Genomic DNA, 19,473 nt, shown 5'->3' on the forward strand with positions numbered 1-19,473 from the left:
GGTGGTTCAATAGTTATTTGAGTTGAAGTTTGTTCAATTAATTTTCATCCACTAAAACAGGAAGCTCATTAAACTGCATTCTTATTCATCGGGACCTAACTGTATTAAAGTAGTCAATGTGTGTGTACAAAGATGAATCAATACATATGGAAGAAATGTCATACCACGCCAACAGAACACACTTCACTTATCTCCAAAGTCAAGTTTCACAACCTTTCAGTGTGGCTGTTAATAGTCTAATTATATTTGAGTGTAATTAAGGTATTTAAAGAAATAATGTTTTTAAAGAAAATATTTATTAAAAAACAATATATTAACTGCTTATAACTAATATTACACAGAATTGTAAACTCATCAAGTGAGATGAATGGAAACATTTCTTCTAAGCCTTTTTCAGTAACTTCTCCACAAAAAACTGAAAATAGATGTATAGTAATTAAGTATTGTTATACATGACATGTTAATACTAGAAGATAAATAATATTATTAAATACTACTTATAGCATCAAGATTAACTGAAGGATAGAAAACAAGTGTCTATTTTTGCTCTTTATAATGGCCGCCACACACCATAGTGGGAAAAGGTTGCAAGAGTGAAAAAAATACGAGGTTTATGAATAATAAAAGGATTACCAGTAGATGTGGCTTTAATATCTGGTACCAGGAGATTACGCTACACTCATATTTCATAAAGGTATTCACTATTGACCATCATTGTGGCATAAACTAGAGAAGGAAATATTAGACTTAATAACCTCCTCCCACTTTCGGCTGTGGCATTATTGTCATTCACAACCTCAAGCATTGACATTATTTTTCATTTTGGTTCTTCATGAATTGTAGCAAAGTTTAATTAATTTGAATTTAATACAGCAAATCATTTTCTAAAAGTTTTAAAAGAGAATAAACCAAATTTTAAGCAATGTGTGAATCACTGGAAAACAAAACATACAGGAATGACCACCATTGTTGTAACACTAAACGTACCTTCCTCAGAAGACCAAATGCTTGTCCAAACTTGACACACTGATGCACATGTTTGGATATCCATTCTGGAAGAGCCTGAATGGATGAAGGACGACTGTACCGATGATCTAACAGGAGGATGCTGGCATAGTCATTCCTGAGGGAAACATTAGACATTGTAACTCTTAAACATGAATACAGTTAACAGGAAACAATTATGCTGATAAACTGCTAGTCACCTTATCCCAAGTTCATGATGCATATTTTAGAGATAGGATCCCCATGGTACATTAACCCTTAACTGAAGGCTAAGGACTGCCTTTCCCACCATCACTGCAAAAATGGAAAGGAAGGAACAGCAACTTCCATTGATGATGGCCACCGTCTTTGCAGCTAACCTCCATTGATGATGGCCGATTTAAAAGTTAAGTTCATTATTCCATATCTGTACTTAACAGGTCATTGGTTTACAAATTAGGAAAAAGACATGGCAAGAATGATTAAATGTAACCAAGTAAGCAAACATGTGTACTGTACAAGGTAACCAAACGGGATTAGGAAGAAGCGTGTGGTAGGGTGACAGGTAAGAAACGTTTTAAAAAAGGTTTACAGTACTTGTGTATCAGTGAGAAATTTACACTTCATTTGTATCCAGTAAAATTAGAAGAACTTCCTGAAGTCTTAAAACTAGTTAATGTATTATGCCTGTGTCCTCTACATCCCCTAAGTAAAGTACAGTACTGTATTGTATATTTATTTTCTATACTCTTAAAAAACATCAACCTCCTCACCTATGACGGATGGCTCTGCCGATGGACTGGTTTACAGCCTTGAAGCAAAGGTTCTCATAGAAGACAGAACCAGCAGGTTTTCCATCAGGTCCTGGAGACTAAATAATTTACATTAAAATTAACCTTTCAAAATTTGTATATAAAGCTCCTTCCACTAGATATTGTTGACACGTGTGTGAAGTCAGTTTTCCTTTCTAAAAGTTCGACATCTAAAATTACATATAATTGTAACTTACCACATTTTTATTAAGAAATTGCATCTTTTCTTTCAGTTCAGGAGACTGTGTGTTGGGGTATGGGAGCCCAACCATTACCACACATCGCCCTAGACCATCACTGAAGTTGATGCCTTCACTCATCTTCCCACCTGAACAATTGTAATTATGATACACACATAATGTAGTTTCAGACACGGGTTATTTTGTATCTTCAGGAAGACTTACAGTATTAGTCACTGTCTTTTAATTACAGTCATTGTGTCACTTACCAACAACACTGAGGAGCAATGACCCGGTAAGTCCACTTGTATTGGATGCTGTTAATCGCACAGTTTTGGCATAATCACTCAACACACTGTCCAGTTGATTTGATTTCTTGGGTTCACGGAAAACCTGTAAAAAAATAGGGAATGTTACATATAGTTGCTCGAATAACATGATCAATTTTGTTTTGTTTTTGTTGACATTCCCCAATACAATATATATTATGGTTTTATCTAAGTATGTAGATAACAGGGCAGGCATATACTGTGAGTCTTCCAAGTGCTGGTCTACTTGTACAACACAATTTACTTAATATGCGGTACATTTACCTTCTTCCTTGTTGATAGTCTAGCTATTACCCCAGAGGTGTTAAAGTAGGAAAACACACGTTGTTCGTAATCGTACGATGGCAGGAAACAAACAACTCCTCCCGGCACTACTGTACAGACATTTACCAGGACACGTCCGAGCTCATCCAGCTGTGTAGAGGAAAATATATAATTATTCAGCCTAATCTATCTATTGTAATGACTCCTCTTCCCTCCTTTGTGTGAAGTGGATTAAGTTATAAATACTGTACTAAAGAAAGGGAGGAAATAGTGGAAGATGCTTATCTTGGTCAACATATTCACTGTGGTTCATGTTTTTGCACTTCTACTTTCCCACTTACCTGGACAGTAAATATAACAGACAGATTAACAGAGCTGAGGAGCTACAAGATGACAAGAGAAGAGATGTCTAAGGCCTCAGGGGAGTTAGGAGTCTCGTATGTAGAGAAGCAAAACTATTTATCATCAACAAGAAGTGGAACTAAAAAATGCAGGTATGTACAGTATTGTACTGTACTAAAGAACACAATGTCTCTATGCTCACCACCTTGGTGTCTCCTCTGTGCTGATAAGTAAAGTCTAAAGTAACATTTGTAGGGCCTTGAGAAAGAGCAATAGGCATGATCTGTTCTCCAGGTACAACATGACCACATGAAAACTCGTGCACTCGACTAGCCTCGGCACCTGCGGAGAGGAAGAGCTGGTCCCGGAACTCACTCACAGGTCTCATGGTCCCACCAGCAACAATCACTGACCTATAGAGAGATACAGTATATTCAGTGTTACATTATCTGGGGGTTCACACACGTCATTCTTCATATACCAGCAGTGAACACTACCTGAAAATATTTTGGAGTACTATACTGTACCATAACCTAAACAACAGTATAATGTTGTACTATACTGTACTGAACAATATGCTCACTGAGCCAATTGGTCAGCTAAAACTTTATACAAATGCCACAAAAAAGTCCTTTACAGTATTTGAAGTATTCAACATTAAAAAATCTAGCGAGTCATTTTAAACATCCAAAATTGAACACCTTTGGGTTCATCAGAATCTTCATTTCATTTTGTGACAGAAATAACTGAATATAAAAATCGAGATTGATTATAAAATTATAACCTTATATACATAAAAGAGATACAGTATCACTTGTAAACCAAAATACACAAAAGTGCATCTATCAACCTGCACTGTGTAACAACGTCGTGGAAGTGTGATGCAGGGTTGAGGAGTAAATATTTGATTGAAGATTTACGTGGTGTTGCTCCAACAGTCGCCACAACACGACCATCCTGAGTTGAGTGTAGCAGAGCTCGCAGAAATTCAGTTATCTGCATCAAGGGAGAGCCCATCACGACCTCCTCCTCTTCTGTCTCCACTTCATCAGTCTTTTTAACCTCAGGTGTTGCTGGCTGAATATTTTCTGTAGATAAAGTTGATGTAGACTTGTTCAGACCATAAAGAATGTGTACTCCGGTAATTGGCACAGTGAAATTATATATATATATATATATATATATATATATATATATATATATATATATATATATATATATATATATATATATATATATATATATATATATATATATATATATATATATATATATATTTATTTTCATGTTGGGCTAATGACACATTTGGCAGTAGGTCATGTAGGTAAGGAGTACTGGGATATTAGCATCCATTTATTCATGGTCACATACAGTACTGGTATATAAGCCACAAGTAGTTGCCAGATATTACCAAAAGTTGAGGGACTTTGACCATACTTGTACTTCAACAACATCACAATTCCCACACTTTCAGTAATTACAGTCAACACCCTTAGTTTGTCTCTCACAGTTTCATAAGGTGACCGTCTTTGTACTGTAATAAATATGATGCCAAGTTTTATGAGCTACCTTTAAGGTTAAGATAAAGGTAAGTCTTAGAATGGTATGTTAAACACTACACTTGACTATGGTGGAGGGTTACCTACTGAGTCATGATCCACATGACAAATGTATTTCAAAACTTTAATTTTGATGAAGGCATATTATAATCACCAGTGTATACTACTGTATTCACATTACTATATTATTGTATGATATTATGAAATTAACTGTTAGTTTGGCACAGTGCCTTAATGTGAGTGAAACTGATGCCATGGATAATTATACCCCTCCAGCCTGGCAGGTCATAGGTGCATCCTACTCTTTCCTGGACTGAGAGGCACTAACTGCACAACTTTCTTTACCTTTGGCTTTACTTTGTGCAGATTTTTGGGCAGCCATCTTGGCCAGGAAAGCTGAAGTAGATGCTGTGGGTGATGACACATGAGGCTTCTGGTCCTGGTGAATCTTCACTGATCCCTCAAAGTGTTGACTAAAGGAGTGCAGCTGCGGCCAGGTACAGTACAGTACACATATTACAACACAATAGATAAACAATTTAATATTATTATTTGACTAAGCAGGTCATTTCATACAATTATTGTAAATATATTTGATGATGTAAACAGCATTACCAAGCCAGTTTAAAGCAAAGTGACTTATAGACATACAAGGAACTAAACAATAAACAACCAATGATCATTGACACTGAAGCCATAAAAAGTTTAGGATATATAAACATGGAAGAAACTTAAAACCAAAGGCTTGATGTTTCTCTAGAGCTGAAATATTTCTAAGATGAAAGAAATGGATTTTTAAACATGCAAGAAGGACACATGAAGATAAATTTTACTAGAATGTGTTATAAAATATTAATACTGAATACAGTACTTACCTTATGAGCAATTTTGCTTTTTTCAATGTATTGCACAAGTTTGAAAATATTAAGGTTGTCAGTCAGGGTGTCACATAAAAATTTTGATACTGTCAGCATCTGTGAAGTAGAAGTATTACCACTGACACCAGGACTGCTGCTGACACTGCTGCTGCCAATATTAAACTCATTACCAGCTTTTGAACCTGTGAAACAAAAGACTATGTTAGGAAATCATAAATAATGGGTCTTATTACAGCTGCCTAAAAGTGAGAAGATAGTTTATGTTGCTATTAATATACAATACATGTACGGGTAATTTATAAACACAACTTAGCCTCAACCCCTTTATTACTACTGGAGTCAACAGCATCATCAGAGCACTATACTATGTCATCCTGCATATATAGATGATCCTTGGCCTTGCAGCAACTAGTGATCCTTCAGCTGAACCAAGGTGTTCCATAGACAATAACATGTGGATTGTGAGAGCTGGCCCAAGATTTAAAGTTGATCACTTTTGAGTGTATAGAAATTTACTTCTTTACAGTGAAACAACATTCCTTTTTGTGATGTTCTTGGCACAATAACATATGGCCTCCATTTCAACTCATCATTCATATTGTCATAAAATAGTACAGTAAGTGTACATAGCTGTGTGTACTACATTACTGTATATAAACTAAGGGCACAAACCTACCTCCTGCTATCAGTTTTATCAAGGCATTCATGAAGAAAAGGATTTGCTTGATATACAACAAATTCCTTGGTGACAACCTCTTGCCATAGCGCTGCATGTACTGGCTGAGCTGAGCGTGAGCACCACGTAACTGAAATTATTACCACAAGAATTACTCTATACTTCGAACAGGAAATTGCTGTTACTGATAAGCTGAATCTTTCAAAAAGTTTCACACTATTCCTACAGTTCTCTAACTTTTACATATTGGATGACAACTAAAGTCATTTCCAGCCTTTATCAGCTAACAATTAAAACACATACAGTATACAAGTCTTACCCACCTGTCCATGGCTGACAAACACTGAGTGGATGTTGGCAATGGTCTCTAACAGGTTGTGAGCTTCATCAACAATCACAACGTTGCCCTTCAACTTGATGCCGCTGGCCTCTCTCGTGCCCTTGTGGAGGAGTGTGTTGTATGGCAGAACAACCAGCTGAGATGGTGATAAAACAAATTAACAAAGAAAAGGTGAAACTACTGTAGGTAATCAGCGAAGGTGATGTGTGACCCCACTAAAATTTCTGATATGAACAAGAGCCAGAAATTCAGAAAAGTCTGATAATTATCAAACAAGATCTTGATATTCATAGTACAAAGCTACATCCCAAATTTTAATTTAATCCTTAAGGTCTTTCTTAAGTTATTAAATGAATGTGACATTTTGTATAGAGAGACAGACAGGCAGAGGTAACAATATTGTTTAGTGGGAACATAAAAATCCAGGAATGAGTTATTACTGTGAGGTCATCTTACCTGAGAATCCTTTACTGCATACCTCGCCCCATAGTACGGGCAGCTCTTGGTCTTACTTCCAAGTGCTACCATCTGCTCTATGTCCTGAACCTCCAACAGCAACTGCTCAAAAACACACAAATATATACTAATTATGCACTATATTTACTACAGAGGACAAAAGGGTAAAGATTAATCTCCTGTTTCTGTAAAGAAGTTTATTTGGTGAGTGAGAGTCAAGGAAGACTCCATGCATGGTTAATGGAGCATTATTTGCTCTGGTATGTCCTGTCACTCACCATGTTAAAGCTCCAGGCTAAGTTAACTATTCTAGACTCAAGGTTGCCACCTGATAAATTATTGGCTTTGGTGTTAGAAATGAAACTGTAGCTGTTTATTACATGGACTAAGTTCTCCATCACCTACTCAGCTTACAACTTACAGAAAATTTTCACAACATTTCAAGATTATGAGATGGGATGAGATGAGGAAATATTATCTGAATACAATTTGCCAGGTCTGTGGCATTAGTAGTGAGTTACTGGTTTTCTTATACTACTGGTAATGTATATTTGTTAAACATAAATTAATATCTACTGCTGGACATTAGGTAGTGGAGGGAGTTCACCAAAGATCTTATTATATGAGAAATTTTCAAAAGGTGTCACTTGAGGTTTGCTTACTTGATCAGCAAGGCCTTCCAGTGCAGACTGTCTGTAGTATGGACAGCCAGACGACCGCTTCTTCTTGCTGGTGCTGCCGTCGTCCTCATACTTGGTGGCTTGACCCTTCTTGCCACGCTGAAGATCAAGACATCTGTGGAAAAATCATGAATTTAACTGAACAGTGTGAATAATGGTGTACTGTACCTTCTAAATATACAAACTTATAAAAAGAAACATTAACCATAATTTTTTTCACACTTACAAGCTTCTTCCTGTTATGCTGCTGGATGGCTGGAATAAAAAACAAACATAACCTCTCCCTTCTGTTGTTGTCATTCATTTGTGAACTGTATTAAGATATCCCTCTGGTTTATCCCTGTTGCTTTACATGAGATTAAACAACCTGTCATCCTCCCTAAAACAACTGAACACCCAACACACACAATCCCTCACCATAATGCTCCACCAACACATGAGAACACAATTTCAAGCTCGCCACAGTGTCATGAAGGACGAATATAAGGAAGAGTTTTTCATGCAGAGGGTGGTAGACCCGTGGAACTGTTTACCAGCTCAAGCTGTGGGGGTGACACACGTACTGAGCTTTTAAATAGCTCTTGACAAGACTTTGAAGAGGAATAGAAAGATCCTACACAATCCACTTGTAATGACCACGGTCATACACGTCAGTTAACGCCAAAATCAGACGATTCATATATCGCTCAATAGCCCACAAAACATGTAACTCTGCCTTCGTTTGAGCCCTCCATCTGAGGAGTCCGTTTTCTCATCGCTTCAAGACGCCTCAGTCCTCCGTTATCCCATTTTGTCTAACTTACTGAAACCAACCCCTCTATAAAATGAATTTGAATGTTAGAGAGAACGCCCTTGTTGTGAGTCAACTTAGATATGTTTGATTACAGTTAAAGCATACAAGGTCCTTTGTGAGTGATGTTGAATGCTTTAACTGTCTTTATTGTTAGTAACATTGGGTAGGTAAGTGAGTGTTGAGTCTGCCAGTACAAACGATACCCGCGGTATCGTTCCCTAAGAATGACCATGAGTTTCCAATTGCTACTGAAGTCAGAGTATTTTGTTGCCCAAACATCAGTGAATCTGATGGTTGTAGTTTAGAGTTTGTCAGTTGTCTATTTAAGAAAGTCATTAATCTCTTGAACTATTCTGTCAACCTGTATAATCTCCAAGATCTAACGTCTCCCCGTGAATAGCTCCTTGTTCGCAGCAGCCCTGAGCTCGCAGAATTAATGTTATCAACGTGTATATTCCACTTTTTCCTGGCAAGCTCAACCTCTGATTAGATTATATGAATAGACATAGGAAATTACACTGATCAGGAACACCAAAGTTCATAATTAAGTATACAATGATCCAAAATGGTAGAGAAGGTATGTTGTTGGTAAGATCGACCTTTCTGGTATGAATACGGGGGCCCAAGCTGCCCAGCAGGTGCATGTATATACCTCTACACGAGGGAGAATCACGCATTCGTGACTCTTCCTCAACATATCTCCAGGCCAGTGTGTTGAGCTGAATACTCATCGGCTACCGTGGGTCGGTAGCCGGGTTGGACGATGCCGTTAATTCGACAGGATCAAACTGTGAAGTCCTGCAAATCAGGCCCCAGCTCCCTTGGCGTGTGTCGGTCTACAACCGACCCCCTAACAGCGATCTTCATTTGTTATGGAGACACCCGGGATATATACCCTGGTGCACTCCTCACAGTTACATGGGCCTAAGTATTATTGTATCTTGATTGAGGGATTAACTAACAGAAATATGGAAATCCCAGGTTAAGCAGTGAACCCATAAATGTTGATATAACCAGGAAATATGTTATGTGAGTTGAGTACATGAACTGAAGGAAAAGTATCATGTTCATGCCGATAGAATGTGACGTTATAAGTTGATTAAGGATATTGTCAAATGTCATATAACCCTCTGTAGTGACAATGGAATAATATAATGATTGTTAAATGTTGTAACCAAGAATTGGAGATGTAATTTGTTACTTATAAAGTAAGACCTGAGGGTCCAGTGTTATCTTATCGTGTATAATAATTACTGAATCTCAATTGTCAGAGGAATAATACAACAATTGTCTAATGAAGTAATAAGTACTTGGAGGTGTTTAATGATATAATAAGTACTTGAAGTGTTTCATGAATTAATAAGACATTGTGGATCTATTCTATCAATGGTACAGTCTGGTCTGAGTGAATTTAAGTAACATCTTATTCACTCACTGTGTTAATCAATATTGAATTAGTAATCTACGCGTATCACCTCTCTACTCCTTCTAAACATTGGTTCCCAGAAAATAATACTTACTCACATGCCTATACATCTACCACACTACCCAAAAGCTTTCCATGAGTTATGTTATATAATGAAAAGTCTGGGTGGTAGCAGCTTACCCTTGTAAGTATAATAAGTGTTGTAGTAAGAATAACATGGTTCCCCAGACTAACCCATGTGTGAGAATATAAGTAAAACAGAGTAAATACTTCAGAAAGGTAAGGACATATAAATTTAGAAAATATAATATACAGTATATGAAAAGAAATGAAAGACTTGGAAAGTACAAGAAAAGAAACATAAGACATGTATGTACATTGTGGAACTAAAGCCACAGCATAGAAATTATTAAATAAATACACCATGAAGGTTTAATATCAAAAACATACATAACTGAGAAGAGAATTACTTATATAAGAATACTAAATAAGAATATAAAGTATATTTATAAATAAAAAATAGAAGAATAATAACAGAAAAGAATATGTGGATGATAAAATATGAAGTAAAGAACTTCAGCCCAGTACAAATAGTGGCAGCTTAGATGGAATATTAAACTGAAAGAATTTGTGCCACTACACGCTGACCTTCTTCCTGTCTTGCCTTCTAGTTGGAGTAGCTGCCAGGTAAAAAGCACTTCACACAAGACCTCTGAGAACAAGGGCGGACCAGTATTTTAGCTTAAGGTCCGTGCAGGTAACATTCCTACAAATCTTTATAAAAAAAATCTGAGAACAACTGGGCATTCCTCAACGTTATCTTTCCACAACAAAATATGTTTCACCCTGAGCCTTACCTGTCGTTAATGAGGGACATATTACCAAGCTTGCTGACTGCCTCGTTGACACACAGGTTCTGTCGAGAAGCTAAAGACACAACTCTCACGTCTTCCCCAAACACTGTCTTTTGTACTTCATGGACAAACTGTGACAGCTGTGAGTGTGTGCGACTGCAGTAATAAATCTGCAGAATAAAATGAGGAATTACATTAATTAGGTTGGCTCATGTTAAGGTGAAATAACCTAGGGGCTAATCCTCAGGTGATCTATGCTTCTTTTATTCACTTTTCCAAGTCTTTTCCTCTGAAGGTAGCTGGAGTCATGAGCAACTCTGAACATCTCTCCACTCACTGTCATTCATTCTCTCTAATTGGTCTAACAAGTGTGTTCTATTATGGTGTTCCTCTTCCACAACGTCCCAAACGCCTTCTCAGCCCCTTCAAACAACCTAACATCACCCACCAGCAGTACTGTACTGTATGTTCATCCCCTAAAACAACTCAACTCTACAATCATAAAATCTACCTGTAATATAATTTTTCAATGCATAAAAAAAGGAACAGATTTACTTTTAAACATCCATCATCTTCATCCTCTTCATTATCACCTTTCTCTGTTTCTGTCTCATCATCACTGCAGTAGTCATCCACTAACAAGGATGTCTCTTCAGCCGACAACACATCTCCACCTGCGATCACATCAATACAAACTTGTTAGATTTGTTTAACTATACAGTATGATAAATTTAACTTGCACAGAAAAATAGTTGACACTTGATGGCATTCTCTCCACATCTCATTTCCAAAAATATAAGATTTGATAATTGATTTAGTACATTATTGTATTTCATATTTACAAATGAATACTGTAGACAGATATATGAACACACAGCAAACATTTAAAGACATCAACCCATCTTGGTGGGGCTGTTAAAATCAAAACCTAATAACTTGTTAAATATCCTCACCACTCATAGCACTCAACTCTCGTCGAACATTTTCCCGAACTTCGTGTAAGTCACGGAACAATTCTTCAAATTCATCATCAACTTTCTGAACCTTTGACTTCTGCAAAGAATATTACAAGGATACAGTATACAGTATTGTTCCAATATTGTACTGTGCTGTAACTGTATTGTACTATGCTATACTATACTGATTATAACATCCTAGAAAACACCATAACTAGTATGAGGTAATGATAAGAATCAATGACTGCATTTATCTATCATCTTTACTCCTCTTGTGTGGGGAGGAACTTAGGGTAATAAACCTTGAAGAACGAGAAGGTTATGGTACAAGAGAGAAGTACTGCACGTATAAGACTAATACAGTATAAAGAGTAACAGGAAAGTGCTGCAACAACAAGTAGAAACACCCCACATTATTCTTCTACTGAAACATTGAACTATCTCATATGCTATCACAGAATCAATATCAGTGCTGTACTGTACTGTCAAACATCCACACCAATACTCACCTTGATCACCTGGCGCCGCTCCTTCAAAGCCTTCACTCTCTGCTCTTGTTTCTCTAGTAGTAAAAGTGTCTGCCTGTATTTCCTCACTTCCTCCTGTTCCTCACGTCTCTTAGTGGCAGCTGTGAACCAGTCAGGACCGTCATCATCAGTCGTGTTCTCACTCTCCTCAACCTTCCTCGTTAACTCGGACTGAAAATTTGTACATCATTATGGTGAGTCTTTGTGAAATTTTATATAAATAATAAGTGGGATTTTTTCTTTTCACCTGTGATCATGATTTTTATATATGCCGTACATATAACAATAAAAGATTTCATGGAATACACATTTTGTGCTGAGAATTAAGTTATCTGGAATGACAGTACTGTATACTGTACTGTACCTTATAATGTTCACTGTGATCTCTAAGCCAGGTCAATGCTCCACATATTAAGCTTAGCGACTTCCCCTGAAATCAACAAAAATAAAACACTGCGGCTAATTGAATGGACAAACCTCATCGTCCTGCCTCTTGCGATGGTTGAGATATTGTCAGCATCACATTGTTTTTGCCTCAAGGTTAGGCTAGGTTAGTTTTCTAGAGATTCATTGAATTCTCGGCCATAACACGAAAACACAATGAGAGATTTGTCAGTCATAATAAAACCAAGACAAAATTAATAGTAACAATACCACAGCAATAACATAAAAGTAGAAAATATAAATAATGATGAAGTAAGACTGAATGATTAAAAGAAATTAAAAAAATGTTTGTCTACTCTTGTTTCTGGCTACCCTGCATTATATGAGAAAAGGTTTGGATACTGAACCACTGTACTCAATAGGTGAAGATATCTCAAACAGTGAGCTAATACATTGTACTCAGTGGCTGGAATGGTTAAAAAAAAAAAAGTAGCAACACTGAGGAATCTTTATTTTCTGATCCTATGAGGTGAAACAGTACAATAGTAACAGCAAATATAATACCACCAGTCAACATTTACTTGTTCAATAACCAACGTGATAGGCATTAAAGATTCATTATGTTCAGTGTTTTATTTGAGCTTTTAATACCAATGACATTGAGGAATTACTGCATGGAATCACTCACTGTTCCTGTTGGACTCTCAAATATCCCCAGCCCTTCCTTCTCCAGTACAATGAACAGGTTCCTCATAAAGTCCTCCTGGATGTTGTATGGAGGGAAGGGGAATGGAAACTCCTTGGGGGGCTCCAGGTGGCTCATCTTCACTACCCTCTGTAATGTAATACTCTTGGTTATTAATACTGTACTGGGTGGGCAATTTCCAAAGTTTTAAGACAAGTTAATACAAGTGTGCTCGTGATATTATGCTTATTAAATACAAGATAACCAGAGGTGTGTACTTAATAGGCGTAAGACTCATGGCAGTGGTAATTTTTAATCCCACCTTCTAGATTTAGAGACTATTGTACCCTGGTGTAATAATTATGTAGAGAGGGAGGTTAAGAGGACTCGGCTGACACACCTGTTAATGTTCCCGCCACCCAGCAGCTGATGGTCCTGTTCACCAGCTGCTGTACACCACACACTGAGTAATGTTCCCCATCACTGTGAGTATATATCCCCGTCTAATTGAAATATATTCGTTATCAAATTAGATTATCAAAATTCCCAATCGAGATAAATAATCTTAATCAGACAATAACATCATATTGATGTCTAAAATGAAGTGGATCCTTGAGTGTTTATTTTCCATATACAAGACGATAATATATGCATCAGTCATTATATTCGTGTACTGTAAAAGCATCGCTATTCGACCCTACTTATTTGAATATAAAAATGAATCCTGCTTGCATGAGTACCACAGGTGCAGAGGATCAATCTGCCTTGTCAGAGACGTGACCAACCGTCCAATAGTCTCTAGGATTCGTGTCAGCATGTATTATTGTTGCTGAAATAATGCAATAATATTATGCCAAACAAAAGATCAACAAATTACTATAATCACCAATCTCAACGCAATTTAGAGCTGACTGAGGATGAACAGACTCGACTTAACCAACCCCTGTACCTGAATGACCTGCCCATCTATATTTTCCTCTGTTTAATAAACCAATTGATTATTTTTCTGGGTTACTTAACCATAAGCCAGGGTTCAATTTGGTAAAAACTAGTGTACTCATCCCATCATTCTGTAATACATAAGATAACTAATGAATCCGTCAGCACCTAGAAAACGTTATGTTTTTCTGTGGTGGATTTTGGTCAGAACGAAACTCCTTGAGCTGACAAAGATTAAATTACTTTTTATTCAATGAAACCGATGCAACATAAATTAGAAGAAATTAATAAGACAAGACTTGACCAACACTGGAGCAGGTTCAGGTACATTCAGGAGCCAGTACATGCCCAGTACTTGCCAACAGTAATTAACAGAGACGTGACCGATCACCCAAGCTGCTAACGATCCAATCAGTGGTGAAGAGGATAAAAATAAAAGTTAACCTAACCTATAATAATAAAGAATGTATTTTTTTTCATAACATGGGTGCATCTCGACACTAACTTGTCTTAAGGCCTGAGTGTGTGCGTGCGCCACCAGTCTACCACACTAGTTCATTGTAAGCTTGGGTACTAAAGTTAACTAAACCTATACAAGTCGTGATAACATATTAACTATACTTTGAATAAACTTTAGATAGCTAGGGTGATTTAATACTGTTCTTACCTAAACTAAATCAACGTAGTGTTAGTTAGAGCATTACTTATTGATACAATTAAAGTTTCACTATAACCTCCTATTCACTTATTTATAAATTTACAATATAACCCATACCAATATTCTCACTTCATAAACTCTATTTCAAAGATCTTATCATTCTAAGTATAGGACTCCCATGAAAATATGATTCTAATAATTGTGGTTAATTCTAGGTTGTACTCCACTGTATGTTGAAACAGTGGTTGTGGCGTATCAGCTGTGTGTGTCCCTCTCGTGCCATCACCAACATTCATCATGGCTATGGATAATAGAAGTGGAAGCATATTTGGTCTTGTTAACCCTTCCTACGGCGCCTCAGATCCTGGGATGAATGTTCCCTGTAAGTTAACACCCGGCCTGGAGGTGTGAGGTGTGGTGGTCATGTGTAATCTAGCTTGTTCACCGTCATTATTGCATAACTGACTTATACTCTTGTTTCAGGTGGAGTTAAGTATCATCTGTAGCATCTCAAGATAACTCCTTCAGTCTTTTGTAAATTGTCGACTCATTCAAAGACGTTTTGAATTTGGAATGTCATATATTTGTCCGCCACTTTAATGAATGTTTCTGCCATAATTATTTTTACTGAAAAGTGTTTTAAAGTTATTTTGTATTTGTAAATGCTTGACGGGCTCACATACCTGTGGTTAACATATGTTTAAGACCCATTTTGTTGATTTAAGAAACTGACCAAATAGAAAGACTGGTGGGGGGGGATGACATATGCAGGAAAGTTTTTGCGGTAAAGGTGGAATAGGCAATTAGCACCAGAAATAACTTATAGAATTGAAACTCAATTTCTGGAGATACTATTTGTATGATAGTGAACATGAAAATTAAAGCAAAAATGCACAGAACCTATTAGAACCTGACCTAACCAACAAACCCTACTTAACTGGGGAGCTCTGCCCCTTGGTCCCCCCCCCTGCATGATAAGCAGAAACAGCTGACTTTGACATCTATTACCAATGAAAGCAACTTTCTTGAAGTGGCATTGTGTAATTTTACGTTTGTCTGTTAAATTTCTTCAGTCGGCTCTCTGCAGCATTTTGAACACTTGGATGCCCTGCCAACTAGTCCATGTTGATAGAAGAACTCTTTGAGACTGTCTTCATCCTTAACAAACAGATAATTTGCGAAATAATAAACAACCCACACAGGTCACCGTAACTACGTAATTAAATTCAAGATAGCGAGCTTGTCTCTGAATCAAGAGTCTGTCCCCTTGGAGAAAAACAATAAGTACAGTATAGAAACTTAGTTTACTTATACGCCAATTATATTCCAAAGAAATTAGAAATGCATCCATATCCAAAAGATGGGGTACAAATCCAACTATATGAGTCTCATCATTTATACATGCAATAGGTTTAGAACCCGTTGTGCCAAAAGAAAAAAAAATGGAGGGATTTGTGCACCCGATCAATGCATGAGTGTGAAAACTGAAGCCCATAATATGAAAAAAGACAATGAAGCGAATATATACGGTACTAAAACTCTCCTTATGAGGCTCTGTTATTTAGTTACAATTTAAAGGTGACCAGATTAAGAATTTATTATTTTAAGTAAGTAAACGAACTGCATCACGGGATATTTATCGATGGAAAATTTACGCTAATTAATTCATTTCTACACATACACCACATAGGTAGAGACATGAAATTAGTGTCGTATGATCAGTTTATCGCTGGTTTATAACCCCACAATGTCCCTCATCTTTCATGCCCTGCCCACTACTGGTGATTTATGACTAGATAGAGAAGAAAAATTAATAATTATAATTAAAATAAAAAGTTATATTGATTTTATTCATTAATATCATCCAAACAACAAAAGTAGAAAATTTGAACAAAATCCACAAACTCCTTCTGGTGTTAACCGTCTGCCTCACAGCTACCAATATTAACTAATATTGACTCTGATTTACATTGTAACAACTGGGTTATTTTATTCAGTCCCATTGTACCTCTTAGTTGTCACAAGTGATCAGCCACAGAACATCGATTAGTTTCTAAAATTGAATTAATGTGTTTCTGCCAATCAATGACAAGTAGAAATACTGTATTCATTATCTTATCCACAAGTTGTTCAGTTTTATCCAGCCTCTCCTGAACAGGGATGTGTGACAATTTTGAAATGCACAAATCAAACAATGATGTTAAAGGTATACTGTATTGTGAAGGATGTCTTTCTTAGAGATACTGTAACCTGTAACTGTAATACCCTTACAGTTATCCTGCTGGTAATTATATTTTTTCCAGTAACATCAAACCCCGGGTTGTCTCAACTATCACCTTATTTGAACTTTGATCCTGCATATTTACAAACAACTCAACCAGAATTTATAGCCTTAGAAGGAGCTTCACAGAAACGGGGACGTTTTGAGTTGGCTTTCTCGCAGATTGGCGGTGAGTCTCACTTTACCTCCTTGGTGTTTGTAGTACTGTACTTGTTCTGTATTGTAGAAATAAAAATGTATCATTGTGTGTTTCTTGCATGTAATATTATGTTTTTTACTAATACAGTACAGCACCGACAATAATAATGATGAAGGGATAAAGTATAGTTGAAAATTCAGTAGTTATTAATTGTTCTTTTTGTTGAAACATATTAGTGTGGCAGTCACAGTCTGTAGTCTTATAATGTTGTTGGTTTCAGGATCATGTTTGATTGGCGCTGGTCTTGGTGGGGCGCAGGGGCTGTACGGAGGGCTCCAGGAGACAGCAGCCGCAGGTCACACAGGCAAAATCAGGAGAACACAGTAAGTTTTTAAGGAATAGGACTGTACTGTATATGAAGGGGGCAAGGTCTTGTATGATTCATCTAAATAGACCAACAAATAGCAAAAAAGATAACTTATATTTACCCTGAGTCACAGATATAGTGTAATAACACATCACAACCTTATGTCTGTCTATCCGTTCACATTTTTTCAGTGTAGTTTCTCCAATAAGGATAAATCAACAGGGTAAAAGATTTTATTTTCTGAATTCTGGTGATCTATTGATGTGCCTATCAAAAGTGGAATCAGTAGTGGCCCCTAAGTTTTGTTTTAATTTGTTTCCCTTCAGTGACCAAAGGATCATCTATAGTTTGAATTGACCTATTTTCATTATGGAACAGTTTGTGTTCTAACACTTCTCACACCTACTGTTGTCTGTCTGAAAACTCGCTGTAGAAAGGAGTTTCTCTTAGAGTTCTCATATTGTACTAGCTATAATTTACCCACATGTAACTTCACTAAAGACTTTTGTTGATCAGCATTTATATTTAATGTTTTTTCTCTCCAGATTGATTAACTACCTGATGAAGCGTGGGTCTGCCTCTGCTAATACTCTCGGAGTCGTAGCATTTATGTACTCTGGTTTAGGATGTCTCTTGTACTATGCTCGCGGTAGCCACGAAGATGATCTGAATACTGCGGGTGCTGCGACCATGACCGGGCTTCTCTACAAATCAACTGCTGGACTAAAGAAGTGTGCTGTGGGAGGACTGATAGGACTGGGCTTATCTGCTGCATACATTGCCTTTTCATCGCGGGATAAGTTGAAGGATCAGTATGCACATAGATTTTAATAGGGCCATTATACTTATTCACTACATATAAACAATTGCCAGTGTGTTTTGACCGTGATAAGAACAGGTTATGTGGGTAAAGTCCGAGAAAAGCCATTTAAACAAATTCCAATGTAACAACAAATGATGTTGAAAATGGGCCAAATTATTGTTCCTTTCTCTTTAAATTTTGCATACATGTATTATTGAACCATTAGTGAAAGCTTATTGGTTGTTGTGTGTGAGGTACACTCCCCACAAAAAGTTCTCGTACTCTCTAAGGGTCATACAAGATGACAAAATGAAAGAGAAATCTGAATACTGCTCTCTGAGGAAGTTTTAGTGTCCATTAAATTACTTCTTTTCACATGTAAATACAGTACTGTAAAGGTGAGTAACATATATCATTATGAAATATTGAGACTCACTTTGCAACCATTCTGAGAAGACTTGAGCCATAGGACTCATCCTGAAATCTGTTGTGCCCAGCTGTTGGAGAACTTTTTATGGCGAGTGTACATTATCTCCTTATGCCTCGGAGAGACTATCAATATTGACTTACTTCTTATGCATCCATTATATAACCTGGACACCGACGTGTGGCATAATTATAGTTACGTAAATTTCCACTTATTTTGAAAAAAAGTTGTGTTTATCAGCTCCTAGATTTTGTAGACGAGACACGTGAAGGATATACAGTAAACTCTCGTGTGGAAAAAAATATTAACAAGTCTATTTTGATTTGCTTCGAATCTTATGAATGACTTCTCTCATTTAATATGTGAGAGTGTTTGTTAACCAAAATAACAATAGGAGGTTATTAAGATTTTTATATATGGAATACCTGTATTCAGGTGAAAGTCCAACTTTAGCTATAAAGTTTAACTTGGGCCAAAATGAAGATCAAAATGAAATTGGCTGAGAGAAGAAATATTTGCCTCAGATTACAACCATGGCTTATGCTTCTTCAGGGACTGCTTATTAGTGGATAAATTTATCTTGGAGTTGTACTGTACTGTATAGTGATATTAAAAGGTATTTTGTTGCGTCATATATTTCTGTAAATATTTACTTCACGTACAAGATTTTTTTTATTTAATAAAAAAACTAAATAAAAATTGTAAATTCTGTTCTTTTTAATTTAAGTCCATTAAC

At 36.7% G+C, this 19,473-nt stretch overlaps 2 protein-coding genes across 5 annotated transcripts; one reads left to right on the forward strand and one right to left on the reverse strand.

Annotated features, from left to right (window-relative positions):
* Nucleotides 1-279: 279 nt before the first annotated feature.
* On the reverse strand, nucleotides 280-14,077 carry LOC121879915 (ATP-dependent DNA helicase DDX11-like). Of its 2 annotated transcripts, none has more exons than XM_042386722.1 (21): nucleotides 14,011-14,077; nucleotides 13,128-13,274; nucleotides 12,420-12,485; nucleotides 12,038-12,226; nucleotides 11,526-11,625; nucleotides 11,128-11,246; nucleotides 10,576-10,742; nucleotides 7,482-7,614; nucleotides 6,820-6,921; nucleotides 6,347-6,499; nucleotides 6,024-6,153; nucleotides 5,345-5,529; nucleotides 4,815-4,956; nucleotides 3,761-3,998; nucleotides 3,113-3,323; nucleotides 2,569-2,718; nucleotides 2,245-2,368; nucleotides 1,994-2,124; nucleotides 1,758-1,855; nucleotides 988-1,123; nucleotides 280-415 (listed from the first exon to the last, which is right to left on the reverse strand). In XM_042386722.1, the coding sequence occupies exons 2-21, from the start codon at nucleotides 13,260-13,262 to the stop codon at nucleotides 383-385; spliced, it is 2,742 nt and encodes a 913-aa protein (XP_042242656.1). In that variant the 5' UTR covers nucleotides 13,263-13,274; nucleotides 14,011-14,077; the 3' UTR covers nucleotides 280-382. The 2 variants fall into 2 exon arrangements, with proteins under 2 accessions (XP_042242656.1, XP_042242655.1); XM_042386721.1 differs by lacking the exon at nucleotides 14,011-14,077 and adding an exon at nucleotides 13,525-13,633.
* On the forward strand, nucleotides 13,551-19,446 carry LOC121879917 (mitochondrial import inner membrane translocase subunit Tim23-like). 3 transcript variants are annotated; one of them, XM_042386724.1, is made up of 5 exons: nucleotides 13,551-13,609; nucleotides 14,937-15,103; nucleotides 17,025-17,171; nucleotides 17,422-17,524; nucleotides 18,054-19,446. In XM_042386724.1, the coding sequence occupies exons 2-5, from the start codon at nucleotides 15,019-15,021 to the stop codon at nucleotides 18,337-18,339; spliced, it is 621 nt and encodes a 206-aa protein (XP_042242658.1). In that variant the 5' UTR covers nucleotides 13,551-13,609; nucleotides 14,937-15,018; the 3' UTR covers nucleotides 18,340-19,446. The 3 variants fall into 3 exon arrangements, with proteins under 3 accessions (XP_042242658.1, XP_042242659.1, XP_042242657.1); XM_042386725.1 differs by lacking the exon at nucleotides 13,551-13,609 and adding an exon at nucleotides 14,557-14,623; XM_042386723.1 differs by lacking the exon at nucleotides 13,551-13,609 and having other exon boundaries at nucleotides 14,871-15,103.
* Nucleotides 19,447-19,473: the final 27 nt, after the last annotated feature.

This window comes from Homarus americanus, unplaced genomic scaffold (genome assembly GCF_018991925.1).
Source record: "Homarus americanus isolate GMGI-L3 unplaced genomic scaffold, GMGI_Hamer_2.0 scaffold29478, whole genome shotgun sequence".
NCBI lineage: Eukaryota > Metazoa > Arthropoda > Malacostraca > Decapoda > Nephropidae > Homarus > Homarus americanus.